The following is a 22,941-nucleotide window of genomic DNA, read 5'->3' on the forward strand; positions in this document are numbered from 1 at the left end:
TCATCTCTATTACGAAAGAACCCAAATCGGGCATTCCCACCATCGTTGTATGTGTATAGATTTTCGATATAGGATCTGCATGCTGATTTTGATTCTTGCTTTAGAGAACCGACTCGATGACATCGACCGTTACAATCACAGCCAAAAGCTCGATGGAGACAAACCTACTCGACTTTTGATCATGACGACTACAAAATCCGGGTTCGCCGTCATCCACGATGCCAGTCATGAACTCTGATACCAACATAATCTACTCGGATGGGCCTCCCACCCTGATGTGTTTGCTCTGAATCCACTCGCTACATCAAAGATCCTAGGTTCGGCAGGGCAGTAGAAGGTTCAAAGCCGAGTTGCACGGTCCGCACAGGCCACGCGGAGCTAGCAGCATACAGACTCCTTGTCAAAGTCAATGGCCAGCTCGTGGCCACCTTCCATGTGAGGGAGACCGGTCCTCCCGGGTGGTTCTGGGATATCACGAAAGGGATGCATGTCCCGGACTGAGTGGTGGAGAAGATGCATGGCTATGCTTAACACCATGCAACCAGGTGCCAGCAATTAGTCGGGCCATATGAAGAAGACGCTATGCGGTCTGTCGAATGGCGATTGTTTCTTTGTATATTTGCTTTGCAGGTGGCTGGCCTATTATGGCGTAAATGAATATGAAATATGGTTTGCCAGCTCAACATGTAGGTAGACTGCATCTAAAGGAAATCCGATGTTCTTAGCCCCCCTCCATCAGAAATGCATCCATAGTCTCCTGAATTAGAAGTGACAAGTTATATTCTGTATTATTTCAATTACTGTAGCTGTGCATCAATGAACAGCAGTACACGTAGGGTTTACTTGCGACTGGAACACGACTCGAATCAGTCCTGCTTATCGCCTAGGTAGCCACTCATGGAGGCAGGCGTCATCTCCCACTGCCTCAGCCACTTATTAATACATTTTGGACTTATTGGTGGGCATTCCTTGAGCCGTGGTACATGCTTCTCAGTCAGTGTCGTTTCCAGTATTGCAGAGCCTTTATGGGAGTATTCTGCAAGCCCCTGGAAGAAGTTAAGTAGTTGAATGCCGGCAGCAGGCTCGGTTCTATTTCCTTTCTCCTCTAGGCTTGTTACCCACTCGCTCAATGGCACGACTTTCAATTTTGGGTTAAGCAGTCCCAGTCGCGCTGCTAACAATGAGACTAGGTTGGCATACTGAACGCGATTGGGGTTGACAAGATGAAAGTACTCAGATTCTCGTCCATTCTTGTGCGCGTGCTGTTTCCCAGACAAGCTGATGAGATCACATAAAAGATCTGCTACGGTGTCAACCGGTAGCCAGTCAATCTGATCGGCCGAGCCCAGGGTGTCTGGCAGACAGCCCAATGCAACGGAACTTGACAGCAGCGTTGGGAACCGATCCCGAATTGGCCACGCACGAGCTTTTCCAGTTCCTTTTCTCCCATCCTGAATTGAATCGGCAACCTGACCCAGCAGACAGATTGAAACGCGCATGCTCGCGGCCTGGACAGCTGCCGATAGATCTCTCCTGGAAGACCCAGGCAGCGCCCGGCCAGGTCAGTTTTTATATGGTCAATATGAACCTTGGAAGGGTAGACCTCATCACTCGCATAGTCGCGGGTCTGCCCTCGATCCAGGCAGGTCACATGGCTAATATCCTCCCGGTGTTTGGTCGTATCGAGTACATGCGAGCCCACAAATCCTGTGCTTCCGGTAATAGAAGGTGTCTTTTATCTGAGACTAGGGAGGCGAGGTAGTCCTTGTTGGGGCTTCTGTTTAGAGTCTGAGAGTGCCTAGAAGAGCCATAAGCAAGTAGATTGTAGATGCGGGTGAGCACCTCATACCTTTTCAAAACGGAATCGAAATCCTTCTAGTCACTTTGCCGCCCTTTAGATGGGAGAATTTGTCGCATAATGTAGCCTGCCATTTCTTTTGGCGAGGGGTTCTCGTAGACTGCCTCGACAGGAAACGTTCGTCCACATTTCTGACAGTCTAGTATCTTGGAGATGAATGATGCGAGAATCTGCGCGTGTTTGGAATCCAGCCCAGCCCCAAATATATTTGTTGTCACAGTGAGATCGGCTAGCCCTGATTCTAGCTTCCCAATCATATTAACCAGGCCTCTTGCAAGAGCATGCTCGGAAGACAAGCAGAGGCTCGTTTGATCGAGGTTGGAAGGCTCGGGGGACTCGGTTAGGCCATAAACCCTCTCAATCTCAGTCTTGTAGAGCTCGAGCGTCTTATTTCGATGCACAGAGCCTTTCCTTGTGCGAATAAACGGTTTGCTGGGACTCGCTATTATCACCATTTTCTCATGAGTTTGAGCATCGCGAGAGCAATTCACTTTCTCAGACTCCAGCGCATGTTTTATGGCTCTTCGTTCTCTGTCTACCGAGTCGCTCTCGGCTCCATGCCGCTCGTTGACATCCATTTCAAGAGTACTGCAGGATAGGATTGCTTGTTCCCCACGACCAGGGCCTCCTTAACGCCCGCAATGTCTCTCAGTCTTGCCTCTACCGGCAATGGGTTCATTTTCTCTCCGGTGGAGAACACGATCAGGTCATCCAGTCGGTAGCGGTATTCCCAGTAGTCGGGGATGTGAGGGTGTCTCCGGACCACATCATTGGTCCTCCACTCTTGTAGATGAGGAAGATTCTGGAACACTGCCTGAAGTGGAAGACAAGACTCATCACGCTGGAGCACCAACTCGAAGTCCTCGCCTTGCGGCTCCTGGTCCGAAACTGGTTGCCATCTCACACCATTCCACGGATGGAAATGATAGTACGCTCAGTAGGCGGGATCGGTCGGATGTTGAATGAATGACCCACACTCAGTACTATCCAAGCCGTTGAGTAGACGAGTTCTCTGCACAATAATGTCACCTGCACCTCTGGATATGGAGCCTATACCATGTCAGTCAGAGCCGCTGGGACTTGGTGAAGGTCACATACCACCTCCGCCAAAAATATACAGCAACCTCGGCACCGCTTCCAGTAGGTCAGCATTCAACGAAAGTTCATCAATGATAGACGTCGGTAGCAGGGCGCCGTCCACGTTTGAAACCTTGAGGGCTGTTCTTAAGGCTGCAACACTCGGTGCTTGTCGTTGATATCCGAACAAGAGCGTACAACCCGCGAGGATCAAATAACAACTGAGGCCGAACCCTGCGACATGAAACAGAGGGAATGCCATATACACCGTTGAAGCCTTAGCGAGAACTTCGAGCTGGCATTTGCCTCCGGTGGGATCTTTCTCTGGCAACTTCTGCTGCCTGTCAATTGATCCCAACGCGGAATGAGTCATGGTGACCGGTGCGGGATTACCAGTAGAGCCTGTAGTATGCAGGGTCTGTTGTACGTTAGGTGAATTGATTCCGTCCAGCAAGCTTATCTCTGAGGAAGCATACCACTAAAGGCTTGCCATGGGAGGTGAACCATGTGTCCACATATGGAATGGGCTCGACTGGACCATCTACAAAGTCCGGGATGAATAGAAGATCAATGTCTCGCTGTTTTCTTATTTGGGTTGCTGTGGTTGCGAAGGGATTATCACATAGTAGAAGTGCTGATTGAGATTCCTCGAGAAGCACTTGATGCATGGAGACACTGTTTCGTGGCGAGAGCAACAGAGCCTGGAATACCGGTAGACATTAATAGTGAGCGGATGTGTCTTGTCTCCCAAGTCATTTGTAGCTTAAGCACTTACCTTGGCCGAGTTTGTCGCTGCCAATGCAATGAGCAGGTGCCTCGGGTCACTTGGTCCAAGATAACTAGATCATCAAAGACTTAGTATATCTCCACCCAAGCATGGGAGGTGGTAAGGTAGGCTTGTACCCGACAGTTTGTGGACTGACACCGCCCTGCGAGAGTCTGCGACTCAGCATCCAGGCCAGCCTATCAACCAGTCTAATAATGCGCTGGTAGCTAAGAATGATTTCGTTTCGGCCATCAGGGGCGTGGGTTGTAGACGGCAACAGTTGCCGCATGACCGGCTTATCCGGCTTCTCATGGGCCATGGCTGCAAGGAAATTCAGGCGGAGCCGATGGCCGATCTGGAAGCATTCCTTCTCACTGCGTGCCTCTGTTGATCGCGTTTCAGCCATGGTGGAAGAAAAATGCTAAAAGACTTGATGGGTTTGAGCGTCTATTCATGGGATATGGCAAGCACATATGGGGCGTCACCACGGGCTTATTTAACCACGAATTCCTTAGCCTGTGCTACGGAAGGCAAGGCATATGCGCAACGTCTTACTGATGTCAAGTCGCAGACTAACTATTGGTAAGTGGATGTCTCCCATCTTCCTTACTGGACATCACATTACGTTGATTTGCTGGTGCTGGGAAAATGACTTGGTTTTGAGCAAGTAGTTTGTTTTTCTACGTTTTGCCTACGCCTACTAGACTACATTATATCACGCCCTTGGGGTTTATTGGTCCACTTTGTGAGGATGCATTGAGGAGAATCTAAGTGGCTTGCACTGTGGACTCGTCATCGAACATATACTCGACGTCTGAAGTCTTTTCCTTCCTTGCTGCAACAAGATCTGGGTTGTAACCAATTGCAATCACAAGTCTGAGTAAATTGATCCGACCCTTTATCCAAATTGATTCCATTCGCTGTAGCCTCAACCACGGCAGTTTCAGTGCAAGCAATCTCACTTTGCGAACAACTTCTTGAAGTACTCGGCTACTGTAACCGGCTGAACCTCAGGGAAAAGATGGTGGTGTAAGAATCCAGGGGGTCTCCAAAACACACCCTGGCCTTGAGCACACCTGATCGTAAGAAAGAAGTCAGTCGGAAAGGTACTTTTTCTGCACCACTCGACGGGCGCAGACGAGGGGTTCTTAAGGATATCCTTCACTTGGTCGACTAGGATCACCTCTAGCCTGACGGGCCTGCCTGAGTACTTCTGCAGAACATCTCCAACCTCCGCGAAGCTGAGCTGATCACTCCTGAACCCTAAGCATCTGTTTTCCGATAGCTCTGGGCGACGGAGAGTGGCCACGAGAAAATTGCCGGTGTCGTTGAAAGTCGAATAATCCATCTTAGCTTCTGGATCTCCGACGCAATGGATTGTGTAACCATTGTGAGTGAGATTTGTATCGATTTCCAGCCAGGGGCAGAATAGCGGCTCTTTGGCGGCATCATAGGAGTCGGAGCATCCGATCACCGTATAGTTCATTGAGCCGCTTTTGATCGCGGGGTGTCGAATAGCCTCCTCGAAGCATCTTAGCTTCACATCCCAGATCTTGGGTCGGTTAGCTTAGCTCAATTGAGACGGTTGCGATGAAGAATAGAAAAGGGGGTTGTATTATGTACAGGATGAACATAGGCTGGTTCGTCTGGCAACCAGACTACTTGATGCATCCCAAATTCACTGGGATAAAATCGCTTGACCCCTGCTTGTGCAGCCGCGTCTTGGACGAGGCCTTGCTCGTTGATAATTTGGCCACCAAGAGCGCTGATCACAACATCAGCTTTGCCATCAGCAAGAATAGTGGCCAGGTTGTTGCAAGCCACGATGTTCAGATCGACACGCTTGATTGTCACGCTAATGTCTTCCGGGCTTCCGAGCTAGAAGGAGGAGTTGGGGGAGACAAATGCAAGAATGTGAATGGGAGGATCTTTGCAACGCATTAGAGCCTCCAAAGCAGCCTTTCCAACTTGACCGTTGGCCCCAAAGAGCGCGATGGTCTTGAATATAGGCCTTATTTTGGATAAAGCACTAACAAAGCTGGCTCACGCTGATTGATCTCATGAATCGCAGCGAATTAATACAGGCCGCATCTTTAAGCTGCCAGAAATGACATCATAAAAAATGCTAACTCGTATGCTGAGGGTTCCGAACGTCTTGCCACCGGCCTTTTCGCTCATCATAGGTCTATTTCCTTGTGGCCCGATTTCTAGACTCGAGTGGAGTGCCTGAAAGGGTCATGCCTGCACTACATCGCAACCCAATGGGGGATACCGCATGGGGCATCTTCCACATTGTCAAAGATGCTGCTAATGATCTTGCAGTGGGCTTTATATAGCTATTACACAACCGGCAGTCTGCCTGATATGTCTCGTCTTCACAAGTCACAGGTATGAGGCTATAAAGAACACTGAGAGCGAGTCAGTTGGTTAGTTCAGACCTATAATCAAGCAGGGCAAAGCTCGACAGGTACTATTAGCCCAGCTCGTCGTGGACTTAGTCCGCGAGCAAAGATGATGTTTCAATCTCGGCTACGTAGTCCTGCCGCTTCCGCACATTGCTGACCCTGAACCAGCCATAGTACGGCTCGCTGACAGTCGAAGCGTAGAGGGCAGCGGCATGACCTTTCTTTCATGTCCATCCCTTAATATTCTTCTACGACCATTCTATTACGGTCCCCGTTACATATATCCCACCGGTATTTCGCTTTGTAGAAATATCGAGAAGAAATAAGCGGCTAAGCAGCTCGGTGGTAATAGGTCATCCACGTCTATGGTCAGGGAGATCGACATCAGGATCCCATAGCCTAGGTAGCTGTGGCCTCTCGGAAAGCTGTACTGTACGCTTGGTACCAACACATTGCTTAATATGATGATCGGGATTGTCTAGAGATGTGGATAATACGGGACAATGTCTGCCTCTTGATTCTAGAATGAGACATCTCGCTTCATTTTGATCCTGACCATACTTGACTTATTCGAATATATTACCTCTCCGCGCAGGAAGCATTATCGCGCAGTGTTTGCATTCCACTAGCTACTTCCCAAGCAACATGAAATCTCCACTGCATCCTATAGATCCGTTAGTCCTGATGTGATTGCTAGACATTGAAATACTGACAGGCTCTCCGGTGGGTTCAATACTATGAACCACCGACGTCTCATATCGCAGGTCAGGCCGACCAAGGGACATGTCAGACTCATGACACAGTGTCAATCCCTTGTTTTCATCTGCCGCCTTCATCTTCTTTGCGCCCGATGCGCGGACGTATTCCAGATATTCGGGGTTCCGGCTGACATTATCGGCAACAACGGTGGTACCTTGCGACACCAAGCCGAGCTCTTCGCAAAGCTTCAGGTCGTTGGTATACTCAACCTTGGCATGGTCAAAGAAGAACATGTCCAGGCCACGGCCGGGGTATGCTTTGCTTAGGGCTCGCAGTGAGTCCCGACAAGGCCCCACCATGATTTCAACAGTATCACTCAAGCCAGCCAGCCCGACCAAAGCAGCGGAGACACTGGCAAAGATAGGGCTGACTTCCAGGCTAATGTATTTGCGACCTCCTGCCTTCCTAAGTGCATCGCCAAAGAGAAGCGCAGAATAGCCAATGTAGCCCCCAAGTTCGACGATCACCCCTGGTTTGACGCGGGAAATGACTTTGCTGACAATTTGACCTTTCTCAGTCCCGACATTCATGAGAAAAGCTTTCTCCCTCCCATATTCATCAATGGCGGCTAGGATTCTGTCCGGGCAGCCTTTCATCAACGCATAGTCGGGGTGTGACAGGATGAACTCCAGTAATCTCTGCTCGCGACCATCGTTGTGCTAGTCTAAAAGTCAGGGTTTTCGGTCAAGTAGAAGTCCAGCGTCCGCAACCAAGGCTGACCAACATAAATTGCTTGTTCTGGCAGATAGAACTGGGTCATCCCGGCGATTTAGGTTGAGCTTCTCGAGGCAATTAGGACCAAACTGACCTGGAAAATGCGAGTAGATAAAAGGAATCCTCAGGGGATGTGATCAATGATTGTCTAAACAGTCCCAAGGCCCTTTTGCGGGATAGAGGAGGCCTACATTATATCCCTCTCATTATACTTTGCATGAGATTGAAAGCACAGATAATTATGATGTAACGGTCGTCTCTCTTACCAATGCCTGAGCCCTATCGATCTTCCACGGAAATTTAGATTCCGGGAAGATATTAGAATTCTACCTTCTCGCCAAATCATCGTGCATTCACTATTCCTTGGAATTGCCTGGTATTCCCGTACGGTGTCCACTTGTCTTTGCCCTCCCCCTTGCGTCAATTTCTGGTCACAATAATGCCGTCATCATTTCACGTGTTCTTGTCTCTTGCCCGGTGCCGTTGATCTCAAGCAAGGAATGAGACCAACTCATAACGTCGGGAACTTCCAATTGTTACTGTACTGTACTATGCGCAAGTGTCGGTTTGAGCCGCGCTGTCGGCAATTCCAGTACGTTTTAGAATCCTTTTTACGTACAGGATGCCATCTACCATAGATGACAACAAGAAGTCAAGCTGCATTCTAGATCGTCACATACCAAATCCTGCACTTGCCACCAGCCCAGCTTTCGTTTACTACTACCTGTCTCGTCAATTATGCGGTCTCTCATTTCAAGGCAGCCAGGCTACGCAGTCGCTCAACGTATCTCGCTTCACTCAGTGCCACGTATATCCGCGATACATACGAGCCGATGGTTTTCTTGCCTTCGGATTCTCCTGCGGCTGCCGCAAGTGGTGGATGATCGCGGATACCTTGATGCAAGGGAATTTCAAGGTCATGCCGGACAAGCTGGTACATTGCTTTGCTTGCCTCACCTAAGTAGGTGCAAGTCGAGGGAGACTTGATGAACTCCTGCCGAGTCTCGTCGTAGCAGGTGGCCAAAACCTCCAACAGCCGTTCCTTCCACTGTTTGACCTGGTCACACGAGGTGGACGACAAAGTGTTCGTTTCTCGCATCTCTGCGTCAAGAAGATGAGCGAATGACTGGGTGGCAACGTGGTGACACCGATCTGCGAGATCAAGATGGCCTGTCTGATCCCAAGTGGAAATGATCTGTGTCCATACCAATTCGAAATCGATCGAGCCTAACTTGAAACTATGCCCGAATATCCCCTGGTAGGCAGTCCTTGATTTCGCTTTGGCCTTGGCAAAGAAGTCCATGTTCAGAGCTCTGATATCCAGAGCTTGACAAAGAATGTACAGTTGGGCAGCATACATCATTGACAAGATTTGCACACATTCACTAGTATATCGGGCCGAAATCAACGCTAGGGAGTTGACGGATTGGTTATTCATCTCAGCGGAATGAACATGGTTGTTGATCGGATTGCTCAGAAATGCAAGCTCTGAGTAGTATGCCGTCATGTTGATATCGAGGCCCTTGGCCGCGAATGAGAGACTAGGATCATCCAGCGCTAGATTCGCAGGAAGACCCCTGCTCAGAGATGGATTAATCACCTCTGCACACTGGCCAAGGATCATCTTTCCGAGCATCACCAGGCTGGATCGGCATTTCTCCATTGCACTGGTCACGGACGCAGCTTGGAAATTGCCACCGTGGTGAAAGCGCTGCCCTTCAACATCGATCAACGGGTTGTCTGTCGTGGAATTCAACTCAATGTCAATCTGGCGGGCAGCTAGCAGAAGATCTTCGAGCTGAGGGCCGATCCACTGGGGCGCAGTTCGTAGTGAGTAACCATCCTGCACCAGCCCTGTTTTCTTGGGGTCGGTTTTATGGCAGAGGGCAGAGCCGCGCAGGAAAGTTCGAATGTTGCTGGCAACTTCAGCTTGTCCAAGATGGGGTCGACATTGGGAGATGAACTCGTGGTAGTTATCCACGGTTCCGAGAAGCGCTTCGGTCGCCATAGCAGTTAGGACCTGTGCCAGGAGGGCCATCTGTTGGCAATCATAAAGAGCGACGCTGGCCGCTGCAGTGCTGACAGCTGTGCCATTCATGATGCCTAGGCCCTCTTTAGCATTCAGCTTCAGGGGATCAAGACCCAAGCGCTGCAGAGTATCTGCCGCTGAGATGACGATCTGCTTGCCATCTTCCTCGAACCGCACAAACACGTCGGCATTCCCCTCCACCAGACCCCCGACGTATGAGAGAGGAGACAGGTCTCCCGAGGCGGAAATGCTACCCCTTAGGGGGATTAGTGGCACAAATCCCTCGTTCAGGACCCGAAGAAGGAGTTCGATGACCTCGATTCTAACGGCTGAGTGACCGCGGAGGAGAGAATTGCAGCGGAGGAGAATGGTGCCGCGAGTGATCTCAGGAGAGAGGCTTTGACGTTCCTGGTTCATACCACACAAGGTATTGCCTCGAGGATGGACAAGTTGTGGAAGAATTCCTGCCTGGTGGTGCTGAAAGAACGAGTGCTGGATGATCTGCAGCTTGCTTGTGCGGGTGTTTGCATTGCCCCCACACCCTGTATTGACTCCTGCGCTCATGTTTAGCCCGTCGACCTCTAAGTGTCAAGGTGAAAGATGATGAATTATACCATAGATCTGTCCTCCCTTCTCAAGTTCCGCATTCATGGTGTCAACACATCTCGTCAAGCGCTGCATCAGCTCAGGCGACGTTTGCATTGATACCTTTGCAGAAGCCCTAGTATAGATTAGTCTTGATAATCTGTTGATCTATCTTCTAGGCTGAGAGACTAAATATCTTTAAGGGTCATGATCTCACCTTGAAACGGCCACAACGGCTGCTAGGGTGAGTCCATCCTCACCAATCACTACCTGATCGGCAAACTTGCTAAATCGATCAAGCAAAGCCCATGTCTGCTTCAGCAACTCGAGGTGGCTGGACATTGTCACTTTGGATGTAAACGGTCTTTGTAGGGTCCACGAGGAATGTCTAATTGGTTGAGACCAGTGAAATATCAGGCCTGATGATGTGCTTGGGAATGAGTTAAGTGTGCTTCCCTAAGGACGAACCTGATGCCCATGAGCACTTATAAGTCTTTCGTCTCTCGGAAGACAAGCACATGAGTCCCATAGTTCCAGATCAATAAGCACCGTAGTAGGACATACAGAGCCCTGGTCGATCTCCACGTCACTCAGACCACTAATCTTCTCGCATTGTGTCATCAACGTCACCGTGTAAACGCGGCAACAGGCGACGGAAAACGATGTTCTGAGCAGGCCTTTCAAATACTGTACCATAGGCGTTATGCCGGATGACGGCCGGAATATCATGTCTTTAGATCATTGATGAGGAAGCAATCCGACTACCTTACCATCACGCGGCTCTTGAAGTGGCCAAAGCGTTGACTAATCACAGGCACTAAATGAGATAGTTTTGCCTGCTCATACTTGCCACTGCATACGTGTTGATGGCAATAGAATTCGATGACGCCCGTTCAAGAAGCATGTGCAGAAACTTGGAGACTGCGTCATTGCAAAATAAGCCACTCACTTCATCTGCCTGGGTATTTTCAAATTATTAGACATTGGACGAGGTTAGTATATTTAACAACTTCCACGCCCACCGTAGCGCGGTTCCTGTTCTCTTTCAACAGACATCGCATTGACTAACAACGCCACACAAAACTTACTATCGTCCGACAGTAAACATGATCTGCCAAGATCAGCCCGCGCCCTCCATGGTCTTTGATGTGGTTATAGTTGGGGCGGGACCCTCTGGGTAAGTGACACAATAATACAACGAACTGGGATGATGCTTGCTAATCCAAGGCTACAGATTGATGGCGGCTGTTTGGATGGCTCAATTAAACATCAAGACCCTCATCATCGAGATGAAGTCGTGTAGAACGTTGACGGGGCATGCCGACGGGCTCGAAAGTAGAACTCTAGAGATTCTGGACAGTTTTGGTCTTGCTAGTATCATCTGGAAGGAATCCAACCGGACCATGGAAGTGTGCTTGTGGGTTCGTGTACCTTGTCCCGGTGTGAGTCAAGAGAAGCCCTAACACCCAAGCATGCGTCCAGCACCATGACTCTCGAGGAGACTTATGTCGCGACAGCGTCTCGCCCAACTGCAACCCGGGGCTGTCTAGATTCCAGGAAGTCACTCTTGGTCAAGGTCGGATTGAAGAACGTCTGCTCGAATTCATCGATAAATCCCCAAATGTGCAGATCAAATGGAAGACATCACCACAGGAACTCCTCATCCACCAAGACCTCGTGGATCTTCACAGGGAACATGCTGTTGAGCTACGGCTGGACACCGATGTGAGTCTCTTAAGAGACCCCGCAGGCTAGGACAGAGCTGATACCACTGGAAACCAGTCGGTCGTGCGCACCAAGTACCTTATCGGCTGTGATGGCGCCCACAGCTGGGTTCGCAAACAATTGGGGTTAAGCCTAGAGGGGAAGTCTGCGGGTAACGGCGACTGGGGCGTTCTTGACTGTATACCAACCACCGACTTTCGTCAGTTGCTCCTCTCGCAGTTCTATCGCTTGCCTACACTGACAGACCACTGATGTTTTGTAGCTGACATTCGCAAACGGTGCATTATCAAATCCCAGGCGGGCAATGTTATGATTATTCCCCGAGAAGACAACCTCGTACGCTTCTATGTTCAACTGCCCGCCAGATGTGCGACTCGATTTCGGAGAGACCGTCGGCCTTCGGTTCTGCTGTCGATTCTTGGTGACGCTCTGAAGCCGTATTACCTCGTCACCTCTCACGTCGAGTGGTGTACGATTTATACGGTATGCTCCGATCAAGTTGTGTGGAAACAGGCGAAGTACGACTGACTTGGCTGAAGGTTGGACAGAGGTTATGCAGTGATTTCTCGGTGCAAGATCGAGTCTTTCTGTCTGGGGATGCTGTCCATACCCATTCGCCTAAGGCCGGTCAGGGAATGAACGTCAGCATGCAGGACACCTACAACTTGGGCTGGAAGCTGGCTTCAGTTTTGAGAGGCGTAGCTACACCTGCCATTCTGCGAACGTACCAGGAAGAAAGACTGCCTGTCGCTGAACGATTGATACGTTTTGATCGCCGAATGTGCTTGGGTATATGCTCCGGTTCAGACCATGCTTTGGCCAACCGAGAAAATCTGGCAGACTTGAAGGACGAGACCACGGGACTCGAAGAAACCCTCTCAGAGGAGAACACGACAGCCTCAGGGCTGAGTGTCACTTATCCCCCGAATCTCTTGGTGACCGCCACCCGGATTCCTCCCTCGCGGCCAGACAAGCATGGGGTCCTCTACTGTAGCACGCCTCACCTTGCTAAGAACATTGTAATTGGTCGACGTCTGCCCGATGTCCTTGTGCTCTGTCAAAGTGACTCACAGCCATGGTATCTCCAAGAAAGACTCCAGAGCACTGGTCAATGGCACCTGCTTGTTTTCGGGGGCGACGTCAGCAAGGCGTCGCAATTGCAGCGGGTGGAAGCCCTGGCAAGACAGCTCACGCGCCCTACCTCCATTCTTGCCCCGCTCTGTATGCCAGGGGCGACAACGGCCGTGGGGTCAGTAGCAGTGTACTTGATCCATTCCGCCTCTAGATTCGATGTCCAACTCATGAGCCTACCTCCAATATTCCGCCCCTATGACGATCGGAGGGGCCGTGAGTATCGGCGGGTCTTCGCCGACAACGAGGGGTTTGCACCGCGCTGTGGCATGGCCTACTCGCTCTATGGTATCGCTCCTGAGGGCTGTGTGGTGTTATTGCGTCCTGATCAACACTGCTCCCTAGTTGTTTCATTGGAGGACGCAGACACTCTAGAACGATTCTTTTCACTTTTTGTACCGGTGAATGTGAATAGAAGCGAGCGATAGTTGAACCCGGGTACAGAGCCTTTAATAGTACACTATACTATACTACAGTGTAATTTAGATGCCACCTTACCGTATCGGCTTTCCCGCGGCATTATTAGCTAGCCCCGTCTTAGTCTGTACCCCTGGACAAAGTGGGACTGCGTTCCACAATAACCTGACGGAATCTTTTTCCCTCAGACCCTGTCCCCTTTCTAACCACCAACTTACATCTCTCAATGGTAGGAGTTCCTCGGAGTCACGGCTGTCGAAACTGTCTGCAGCGCCGTGTCAAATGCGATGAATCCAGTCCGGGTTGTAGACGATGCCGCGACCGAGGGGTACTCTGTCCTGGTTATTCTCGAACTTTCAAATTTTGCCCTGAAACCCCTCATATCCCCAAACCTCGACCTCGACCAAACAAAGCCCGTGCCAATCAAGATATCACCATAGCATCGGCACCAGTTCTCCGGCGCATTCGCCCCCGTGGGCTCCCCATCGACGAACTCTTAGCACCAGCCCTCACCCACCATGCTTTGTCCACCCAACACGGAGATGTCTTTTGCGACTGGATTGCCACCAACTACTCCTGCCTCTATGCTACCTACGAGACCCATGTAGCCCTCGATCCGATGGTCTACATGCGCCATGACCTGGCCACCGCTCCCGCCGTGGTGCGAGGGGCAGTCTGCGCCCTGACCACCCTGCACTTGGCCACCGTCCACGCCGACCGTCAACGGCGCCTACTGAGCTGGGAGCACTACGGCGACGCCTCGGCGCAACTGCGCACTACCCTCGCACCTCGACCCACGGGGGTGGTAGTTGTCACGGATGAGATGCTGTTCGCCGCCATCCTGTTGGGTCTGTATGCCATGACGGATGGGGCGGGCTCGGCGGCGTGGCTGGCGCATACCCGCGGCATCTCCGACATGTTCCGATTCCGCGGTCCGGGCGTCTTGACCAGTCGCATCGGCCGCCCGCTCTTCGTCGCCTACCGATCTTTCGTCCTGGCTGAAGCATTCTGGTCACGTCGAGCCTGCCCCTTCGACACCAGAGACTGGAAACACGTGATTGTGCGAACGGCGCTCGCGATGGAAGAGCCAGCCGTCCGGCTCTGGGAGCTGGCCTCCTGTGAGATCTTTGCATGCCCGGGCTATCTGGCTCGCGCGGAAGGAGTGCTGTGCTCACGGGATCTCCCCATTAGACTGGCGTTGATGGATGAAGTGCGCCGAAGCAAGGCCAACCTGGCTAATCTGGGCTCACAGCTGGCCTCCTTGTCTGTTCGAGGCGAGTTTGTGCAGACCAATCTCAACAATATCGAGTCCGCGACCCGCTTGTTGACCGGTCTAGTTCGGATGCTGGAGCACAATGAAGGTGGTCTCGACGACCCATGGGCGTTGTTGGATCCGGCAAAGATGATTGCTTGCGATATTCAGGGCGGATTCGATTCGGTTGCCATGTCGATGGGCCTGAAGGGCCTCACTGTTTAGTTCATGGCTGGCTGGCTTTGAACGAATGCAGATTTGCCGACCGTAGATAAGATAAGCTTATCCGATAAGATTAGATAAGACGTTGGGAATCGGGTCACGTGTGGCCCGGTCGTTGCCTCGGGTTTCTCGGCTGCCACAACTGACTGGTACGTTCAATCTTGCATAGGCCATTGCTGACTTTGAGGGGTCGGGTTACAGCAATCGAGTGGCTCAATATTCAGATACTCGAGTGAGTTGCTACTTGTCACCATTCGTTCGATGTGGTGGCGTAGTCGCGTTCGAGAGGTCTAGTAGTCTGCAGCATCATTTATATTTTGTCAAGCGGAGCATGTTGTACTACAAGTAACACCTCGCCACCATCCACCCACTATGTTTCGAATTGGCATATTCTTCACGGTAGTCTCGACTTGCCCGCCATTCTGCTGGCAGCCAATGCAGCCGATAATCCAAACTGCGACGAGACTCCGTTGATGCGGTGGGTCGAGTTAAGGTTCTTCACCACCACAAACTGGTAGCAAGTGGCACTGCCCTGGCGAGAAGCAATGACCGACCAAGCAAGAAACAGTTCCCATATCTATAGTACGATTAGTTGTTATGCATGTCTTCTAGCAGTCTCAAAAACGTACTCTAAACCATCGCTGACCATACGTGGCCTTGATTGTCTCCGCATTCCCAATCCAGTTCCGATACCACCTCCAGAGAGTGCCCGAGTAGTGCACCCCAACGGTATCGATACTGTTATCAAGACTGGTCAATCCCCATGCCACATCAATGCTCAAGTTAAGGTACGGAGAGCACACTCACCTTTTGATCTCGAATCCGGCCCGCTCCATGGCCAGGACGTAATACCACAACGGGGTCGAGGCATCGGCGCCGCGGAAAATGTACTTGTTCAGATACAGGCCCCAAATGAGATCCTCGTACTGCCACGCCTGCCGTAGGCCCGAGAGCTGAACATACATGGCCCCGTCATCCTTGAGCAGGTCGTAACACTGACGGAAGAAGGTGGATAGCTTGCGAACGCCGACGTGCTCGCCCATTTCGATCTGGGTGATTTTGTCGTACTGGGTCCGGGGAATATCGCGATAGTCCATGCAAAGAATCCGACTCTGGGCCTCGGGAACCCCGGCGGCCCGAAGTGCCTCATTCCCCCAAGCCGTCTGATGCTGCGCAATGGTGAGACCGGTGACTTTGGCCCCGTAGTTGAGACTCGCAAACTTGGCGAGGGTTCCCCAGCCACAACCGATATCGAGCATCGTCTCCCCCTCCTTGAGACCGAGCTTCTCACAGACAATCGCCATCTTGTTATCCTGCATTTCCTCCAGGGTTTCCTCTCGGTCTGGATCGGAGATGATCCCCGAAGTGTAGACCATCCGGGGACCGAGGAACCAGGCGTAGTGGTCATTCCCGCGGTCGTAGTTGGGCCGAATTTGTTCCTCATCCTGCGACTTGGTGTGGAAGAGGACGTCCCGGGCGAAGGTCAGGAGGATATACTTGAATAGCTCCCAGGTAAACCGAAAGTTGGCCCAGTCGTGGCGGTACTCCATGACATCTAGACAATCGCCGTTGAAATCGACCTCACCGTCGAGATACATCTCGCAAAAGGTTTGCAAAGGCACTTTGTTCCGACCGTGCCATTTGGCCCGATCCGCTTCCTTCTTGAAGGTGACATATTGTTCGATGGGCCGACCGGGTAATTTGACTTTGGTGTTGGTAGGAGGGCTGCAGCTCGAGGTCCAGGTCCAGAAGGCAATGAGGATGGGGAATAGAGTGACCAGACCAAGGCACACTCCGGTCTTCATCCCTCCACCGATTGTCCATGTCAGGAGCGCGGGGACTCCCACTAGAGCACTGATCAACCAGAGATTGGAGAAGGATTCATTGCCAGGTCCGTCAACGGGTAGCGGCGGGTTGTGAAGGGCGGGGGACTAATCATGTGTCCATTAGCATGCATGCTTAAGGGTACCTGGTAGTAATTGAGAAGACTGACCGTGGTTAGGGCAACTCCACCGTTTTGGTGGTGGTCGCCGGCAGTGAAGGCCGAGGGCTGGGGTGGTGGAGTGGGAATATACTCGATGTCGTTGGGAAGATTGACATTCTTTGGTGCAGGAGGGGACATCTTGCCTGAGTAGCCGAGAGATTGAGATTCGAAAAGATTCCGACAGGATGAATGGAGGAAGACATATTGTTGTTTTGTTGTTTTGGTGCTTTGTTGTTTGGTGTTCAGTCATTCTTCCCCCTTGACTGTCCGCGGGTCCCGAGCCAAGGGGTTCCTGGCTGGAAGCCATGAAATAAGGATATTGGTTTTGATAACTTTAAATCATTCATCAACCAGCCCGGCTAGCTCAATCGGCAGAGCGTGAGACTCTTAATCTCAAGGTTGCGGGTTCAACCCCCGCGTTGGGCTTTCCCTTTTCTTTTTCTGCCTTTCTTTTTGCTCCCCGCGGATCCTGAAGCACAAAACATGCATAATGACTCAGCATACTGTGCAAGCAGGCTATGCTTATCAGCAGAGGCGGATTTCACCATCTGCAAGGCGTTTTCGCCATGACCATTCAGCAGATGGCGTGTGATAGCCACCCGCTTGTGTAATGCTGAGTATCCAAGCGTCGCTCTTCTGCGACTCTTATATAGGTCGAGATAAGCCTTTCCCGCGGCTTGCTCCTTCCCCCTTCCTTCACCACCCGTGAACAATTGTAGAGACACGATGGCCTCGCTTCGCAGTTGGCTGGCTATCCGACTGTGGGGGTCCGAGCCCAAGACCCGCGCTCTGCTAGCTAAACTCGACATCACTCTTTTGCCCTACTTCTCTTTGATTTGGTTTCTCTTTGGCGTCACCCGATCCAGCTACTCGTCCGCCTATATCAGCGGGATGAAAGAGGCCCTTGGGTTCCAGGGCAAGGAGTACAACTACATGAACACCGCCTATCTGGTGGTGTATGCGGTGTGCCAGATGCCCGGCACCAGTCTATTGACCATCGCCCGCCCTAAGTATGTGTTTGTTACCGCCAATGTGACCTGGAGCGTCTTGACCCTGATCACCTACAAGATGACGCGGGCCTGGCAGGTCATCTTGCTGAATGCGATTGAAGGAGGCTTCTCGGCCATTGCCTAGTATGTCCACCCCCGGTGCCCAACCCAGGATGAGGGCATGAAGTTTGATGCGCGGATGCTGACACGGGGACCAGTGTCGGCGCCCAGTTCATTCTCGGCTCGTGGTATCAGAAATCCGAGCTCGGGATGCGGGCAGCAGTCTTCTGCGTCTTTGGCCACATCGGCACGATGGCTGGGGGATGGATCCAGGCTGGTCTGCTGGCGGCACTGGCGGGCAAGGGGGGTCTGCCTGCCTGGAAATGGATCTTTATCATTGTCTCGGTGATGACCGTCCCGGTTGCACTCTTTGGTGGGTTTGGGAATTACCCCCCAGAAGATTGAAGACTGCCTAACAACTCGTTTCTAGGCTGGGTGTTCATTCCCGACCTGCCATCCCACCGATCCGCCTGGTATCTCACCGAGGAGCAGAAAGAACACGCGGTGACTCGACTCGGCCTCGTGCGCAAGCAATCCTGGGATGCCACCGTCTTCAAGCGTGTCTTGCTCAGCTGGCAATTCTGGCTCTTGCCGTTCATCTTCATGCGTATGTTGCCCTAGGTGTTTTTCTTCCGCCATTCAGACTCCTGATAAACGGCCAGTGTACTCCCTGTCGGTGCAAGAGGTATCCAACAATGTGATGCCCTACTGGATGGCTTCCAGGGGCTACTCGACCATCCAACAGAACAACTATCCCACCGGAATCTATGCCGCCGCCATCTTTGGCACGGTACTCTACGCCATCATCTCCGACCGACTCCAGTCCCGCTGGCAGGTCTCGCTCGCAATCGGCTTCACTTTCGTCATCGGCTCCGCCATTCTCGTCTCCAACCCATCCACCGACGCAGGATACTTCGTGGCCTTCTACCTGATCGGCACCACCTATGCGCCCCAGGCGATCTGGTACTCTTGGATGGCCGACGTGACCGCCCATGACCTCCAGCTGCGGGCCATCACCACCGGGTTTATGAACTCGTTCGACTTTGCCTTCGTCACCTGGTGGCCGTTGATCTTCTTCCCGGCCACCGATGCGCCCAACTTCCACAAAGGGTATATCGCGAGTTCGGTGACGGGGGCGTTGACCATCCCATTTATTGGCCTAATTGCCTATCTTGAGAAGCGAGACCTGGCGACAGGGCGAATTGGCGTGACGACGAGAGAGCCTCCTCTCATCGATGAGCAGAGAACCTCGCGTGAGGGAAGTCCGAACACTCCGAACAAGATGGGCGATGATTCTATTGTGGTGCGACCGGCTGAGGTGGGTGTTTAGAGCGCATCGTCGATGTTGGATCCATGCTACAATCTTAGCACCCGTATGTAGATAGAGGGCTGGCAGCCTTGCTACGAGTTGCGTAAATGCGATCGGTCAAAGTGGTGCCGGGTGGATTCATGCATTATTCTCTCAGTATGTAGCACTGCCTACTCTACAGCTTAGAAGGCATCCCCACATCCTCTTCCAAGCTCTGATTGACCGCCGCCAAAGCTCCCGTAAGATCGGCATGAAAATGTGGCCTATTGACACCACTCACTATGGCGACGCGTCGCCGCGGGCCTGCAGACACAGCCTTCCCCGTGTATGGCGCTAGAGGCGTTGTTGTGACAGCATTCTCAATATCCGACGACAAGTCCGATTCATCCAGTGCAGACTGTGCCGTTGTTGTGGTTCGCATGCCTTGCTTGTCAATCCAGCCCTTGCCACTGACTTGAGACTCGGCATCGCTTCTAAGCATCGTCCCATCCACCTGGCCCTCATCCCACTCCGCCAGATCTATCACCCTGCCCGGTGCGGCCTCCGGGGACAGACGTCGCCCAAAGCCAGCAGCCACCAGGGCACGCTTGGTCCATTTGTTGTTCACATGCGCGAAGTGCCACTGCACCGGGTTGGGGGCGGCATACCGATCCAGCTGTTGGCGGACGTCAATCAGGTTCTGGATGGCACTGATATCGACATTGTTGACTGCAGAGAAGTCAAGAATGATAGCCCTAAGCAAAGGCTGGGAGGCAGACGGGTCCTCCACGCTGGACTTTTCCGCACTTTTCCTCGCGCGGGGACCGGGGTCGTTCCACGGCCTGTCCCCAGGCTTGGCGTAGCTTGCAGGATCAGTCCGTCGGGTGCAATCGAAAATGTGCTGGACGAGGTGGTCGGTGTAATGATTGGCATTGGGATAGTTGAACCCGTCCGAGAGACGGTAGATGAACACCCCCGGCGTGGGTTGGACAGGCTGGATCGCCGGGTTGGAGCCATCCGCGTGGGAGACAGGGAGGTAGAGTGATCGTGGAGCAGATTGAGTGTAAGCATTCTTGGTCAGGTCAATCGTGCTGGAGTCATCCAACAAATGGTCTCCGATGACGGAGTGGATTTGCACCTGCCCTAGAAACTGCCCGCGGGCTTTGGCGATGCGAAAGAGTAGAACCGCCAGGGACATGCAGATCGTACAGTAAATTCCGATCTCGATGGTCGAGAAGATGATAACTACTATCCCCACTAAACAAATGATCGCGTCCAAGGGGGCAACCTGCCAGAATCTGTAGATGGTGCTCGGTGGGGCGATAAGGTCCCCCACTGCGTGCACAATCACGGCGGACAGGGAGGATGAAGGGATGAAGAAGAACAGAGCGGGCAAGGCATAAATCGCCAGCAGAACCACTACAGCAGTGATCACACCAGCCAGAGGCGTGCGCACTCCGGCTTTAGCCTTGATGGCCGTGCGTGAGAAGGAGCCGGTGGCGGGATAGCCCCCGAGAAACGGACCCAGCAGGTTCGCAATCCCAATGGCGATGAACTCTTGCGACGGATCAATGGTATAGTTGTTGACGCGACCGAACGATTTGGAAATAGCAATATGCTCAATCACCAACACGATCACCGCGGCTGGTAGCTCGTGCGCAAAGGTTCGAATGATAGCCACGCTGATTTTGGGAACTCCAGCGTGCTGAAAGCCGTACGGCACCTTGCCCAGCAGCTTGAAAGCCGGGTTGTGGCGACGGTGCAGGTTAACCGCTGCACTGATCATCGTGTAAAACAAGATGACGAAGACGGTGCGTAGGGTGGAGAGGAAGAAGAAGACTTTCGCCTTGTGGGGATATTTGCGGGAGCCGTACTTACACGCCGACCGGATGCCATACAGCATGGCCAAGGCAGTCAGGCCCATGGCGGCGTCCATCTGGGAGGTCGGGAGATAGCGCAAGGTATCAATGATGACCTTGTATGTCGCTCCGCGAGTCGAGAAGCTGGCAGTCTCGCCGAGGACTGTCTTGATCTGCCCAGCACATACGTTGATCGCCGAGCCGGTCATGAACGCTGTGATGGCCGGCAGGGGAATGAAATCGACGATGAACCCGAGACGAGTCAGTCCGAGAAAGGTGACAATGGCACCACACACAATGGCTAGAGCTCCGGCGATAGTGGTCGCCTCGATGTCGGGGTATTTCTCTTGCGTCTCGATGATGATCGTCCCGACGAGAGTAGACATGACTGCTACCGGCTAAGAGAGCGGAGGATCAGTCAGTCGGTCAGTGGGTGTATGACATTCTGAGATCACTACTTACCCCGATGGTGATATCTTTCGAAGTCGCGAAGAACCAATAGATCAAAACCCCCATGAAGGAGGAGTAGAGCCCATATTCCGCCGGCAGCTTAGCCAGGATGGCATAGGCCATGCCTTGAGGAATCACCACCGCACCGACGGTGATACCTGGAACCACCATCAGTCAGTCTTTCCAATTCTTGTGGTAGGCCATGAGCTGCACTTACCGGCAATCATGTCCCCAATAAACCATTGCATATTATATGACCAGATCCATTGCCAAAAGGGAAACATGTTGTAGAAGTAGTGGTGGACGGCCCGTCGAGAGGGGATATGCTTCCGCACCCAGTCTCCGAGGGTAGGCTCGGGCTCGAGATAGTAGTCAACATGTTCGTTGGCCGTGCCAGGATCAGACTTATGGGAGGTAGGGATTGGATCAGAAGGCATAAGTTCAATTCCCAGCACTTTGGCTGCAAGACGGCCTATTTTCCTCGACATAATCCAAGGCTAGCAGGTGAACTGCACAGAGAAACATTTGGCCAGGCGGTGGTCATGGTGCGGCGTGTGGTGTGGCATATAACTATATCAACATACATCCGGCCATAGCAGCATTATGGGGCGCGATGTCGTGATTTTAGCTCCTCCATGCTCATTTGGTCTGCTGGCCAGCCCTACCAGGGTCTGCTTACCCTGCTTCCTAGTGGATTTGACTCTTGCCCATTCCTGGAATAGCCGAGCGACGAGACGTGAGTACAATTGGCTTCTCGGCTTCGATTCTCGTGGTAGGATGTTGCAAATCTACGAGATATTCCCAGTCCATCCAGGAATGGTCGCTGTAGATGACATTGTCCCGTGTTCTGGTGGCGTGTGGCGTGGGTCGTAGCAGGATAGTCTCCAGTCCGTCGATGTTTCGGGTTGCTACGCCCACACCGTGGTCAATCTAGCTCAGTATCTCAATACAATCAGGCTTTACATGTTTCATCGTGGAATACTCAGGGTGTGTTGATCAGGCTCGTCATATTCATCAGCTGGCTGACTCTCCAGAAATGTGGAATGGGTGATAGAGAGTCTAGGGCTGGGTGTGACGGAGATAGATAGGGCTGACCCACCCGGAGTAGGGCTGACTCCATCTCTTCCCCCCCTGAACCACACAGCATCAGACCACTCACACCAGGTGTTTTCGTTGCTGCCTAAACTGGGTCGGCCTGTCTGTGAAATACCGTCTTTTGACTGGACTGACGGGTCCGATCCCTACCCACACCAGAATGCTTGTAGCCTAGTCGTCACCTTTGTGTTGCCAGGAGTCTATTTTGTGCTCGACTGCAATAGCCCTGAAATATCCCTCATCAACATAGGTATCTGGCTGGTCCAGAGTCAATCC

The 22,941-nt window shown here is 52.2% G+C and overlaps 9 protein-coding genes and 1 non-coding gene across 10 annotated transcripts; 4 read left to right on the forward strand and 6 right to left on the reverse strand.

Annotated features, from left to right (window-relative positions):
- Positions 1-2,393: 2,393 nt before the first annotated feature.
- On the reverse strand, positions 2,394-4,107 carry BO86DRAFT_404392 (acetyl-CoA synthetase-like protein; the record flags this gene model as incomplete). Its single annotated transcript, XM_025674007.1, has 6 exons — positions 2,394-2,746; positions 2,834-2,908; positions 2,957-3,353; positions 3,412-3,636; positions 3,711-3,774; positions 3,839-4,107. 6 exons carry the CDS (start codon positions 4,105-4,107, stop codon positions 2,394-2,396), a joined length of 1,383 nt encoding a protein of 460 aa, XP_025522587.1.
- Positions 4,108-4,636: 529 nt separating this feature from the next.
- On the reverse strand, positions 4,637-5,879 carry BO86DRAFT_443031 (uncharacterized protein; the record flags this gene model as incomplete). The annotated part of the gene is made up of 4 exons (XM_025676337.1): positions 4,637-5,253; positions 5,325-5,543; positions 5,604-5,699; positions 5,832-5,879. 4 exons carry the CDS (start codon positions 5,877-5,879, stop codon positions 4,660-4,662), a joined length of 957 nt encoding a protein of 318 aa, XP_025522588.1. The 3' UTR covers positions 4,637-4,659.
- Positions 5,880-6,731: 852 nt separating this feature from the next.
- On the reverse strand, positions 6,732-7,625 carry BO86DRAFT_443035 (O-methyltransferase; the record flags this gene model as incomplete). The annotated part of the gene is made up of 3 exons (XM_025676338.1): positions 6,732-6,770; positions 6,820-7,524; positions 7,590-7,625. 3 exons carry the CDS (start codon positions 7,623-7,625, stop codon positions 6,732-6,734), a joined length of 780 nt encoding a protein of 259 aa, XP_025522589.1.
- Positions 7,626-8,307: 682 nt separating this feature from the next.
- Positions 8,308-10,738, reverse strand: BO86DRAFT_443044 (aromatic amino acid ammonia-lyase). The gene is made up of 3 exons (XM_025676339.1): positions 10,411-10,738; positions 10,223-10,329; positions 8,308-10,162 (listed from the first exon to the last, which is right to left on the reverse strand). The coding sequence occupies exons 1-3, from the start codon at positions 10,533-10,535 to the stop codon at positions 8,328-8,330; spliced, it is 2,067 nt and encodes a 688-aa protein (XP_025522590.1). The 5' UTR covers positions 10,536-10,738; the 3' UTR covers positions 8,308-8,327.
- Positions 10,739-11,329: 591 nt separating this feature from the next.
- On the forward strand, positions 11,330-13,477 carry BO86DRAFT_443048 (putative FAD monooxygenase; the record flags this gene model as incomplete). The annotated part of the gene is made up of 6 exons (XM_025676340.1): positions 11,330-11,370; positions 11,428-11,614; positions 11,676-11,922; positions 11,956-12,117; positions 12,181-12,401; positions 12,458-13,477. The coding sequence occupies 6 exons, from the start codon at positions 11,330-11,332 to the stop codon at positions 13,475-13,477; spliced, it is 1,878 nt and encodes a 625-aa protein (XP_025522591.1).
- A 215-nt stretch (positions 13,478-13,692) lies between these two features.
- BO86DRAFT_348814 (Zn(II)2Cys6 transcription factor domain-containing protein) lies at positions 13,693-14,619 on the forward strand (the record flags this gene model as incomplete). Its single annotated transcript, XM_025669332.1, has 1 exon — positions 13,693-14,619. A coding segment is annotated over one exon (927 nt), but the record flags the coding sequence as incomplete, so codon positions are not given.
- Positions 14,620-15,334: 715 nt separating this feature from the next.
- BO86DRAFT_325044 (S-adenosyl-L-methionine-dependent methyltransferase) lies at positions 15,335-17,062 on the reverse strand (the record flags this gene model as incomplete). The annotated part of the gene is made up of 4 exons (XM_025668510.1): positions 15,335-15,517; positions 15,570-15,678; positions 15,748-16,871; positions 16,934-17,062. The coding sequence occupies 4 exons, from the start codon at positions 17,060-17,062 to the stop codon at positions 15,335-15,337; spliced, it is 1,545 nt and encodes a 514-aa protein (XP_025522593.1).
- A 215-nt stretch (positions 17,063-17,277) lies between these two features.
- On the forward strand, positions 17,278-17,350 carry BO86DRAFT_t299. The gene has a single exon. It is a non-coding gene; the product is annotated as a tRNA-Lys (tRNA).
- A 162-nt stretch (positions 17,351-17,512) lies between these two features.
- BO86DRAFT_443052 (MFS general substrate transporter) lies at positions 17,513-19,303 on the forward strand (the record flags this gene model as incomplete). Its single annotated transcript, XM_025676341.1, has 4 exons — positions 17,513-18,057; positions 18,132-18,346; positions 18,404-18,580; positions 18,636-19,303. The coding sequence occupies exons 1-4, from the start codon at positions 17,651-17,653 to the stop codon at positions 19,301-19,303; spliced, it is 1,467 nt and encodes a 488-aa protein (XP_025522594.1). The 5' UTR covers positions 17,513-17,650.
- A 154-nt stretch (positions 19,304-19,457) lies between these two features.
- Positions 19,458-22,430, reverse strand: BO86DRAFT_372226 (SLC26/SulP family anion transporter; the record flags this gene model as incomplete). The annotated part of the gene is made up of 4 exons (XM_025670340.1): positions 21,788-22,430; positions 21,583-21,728; positions 19,635-21,518; positions 19,458-19,598 (listed from the first exon to the last, which is right to left on the reverse strand). The coding sequence occupies exons 1-4, from the start codon at positions 22,056-22,058 to the stop codon at positions 19,458-19,460; spliced, it is 2,442 nt and encodes an 813-aa protein (XP_025522595.1). The 5' UTR covers positions 22,059-22,430.
- Positions 22,431-22,941: the final 511 nt, after the last annotated feature.

Source organism: Aspergillus japonicus (genome assembly GCF_003184785.1).
Source record: "Aspergillus japonicus CBS 114.51 unplaced genomic scaffold BO86scaffold_91, whole genome shotgun sequence".
NCBI classification, from domain to species: domain Eukaryota; kingdom Fungi; phylum Ascomycota; class Eurotiomycetes; order Eurotiales; family Aspergillaceae; genus Aspergillus; species Aspergillus japonicus.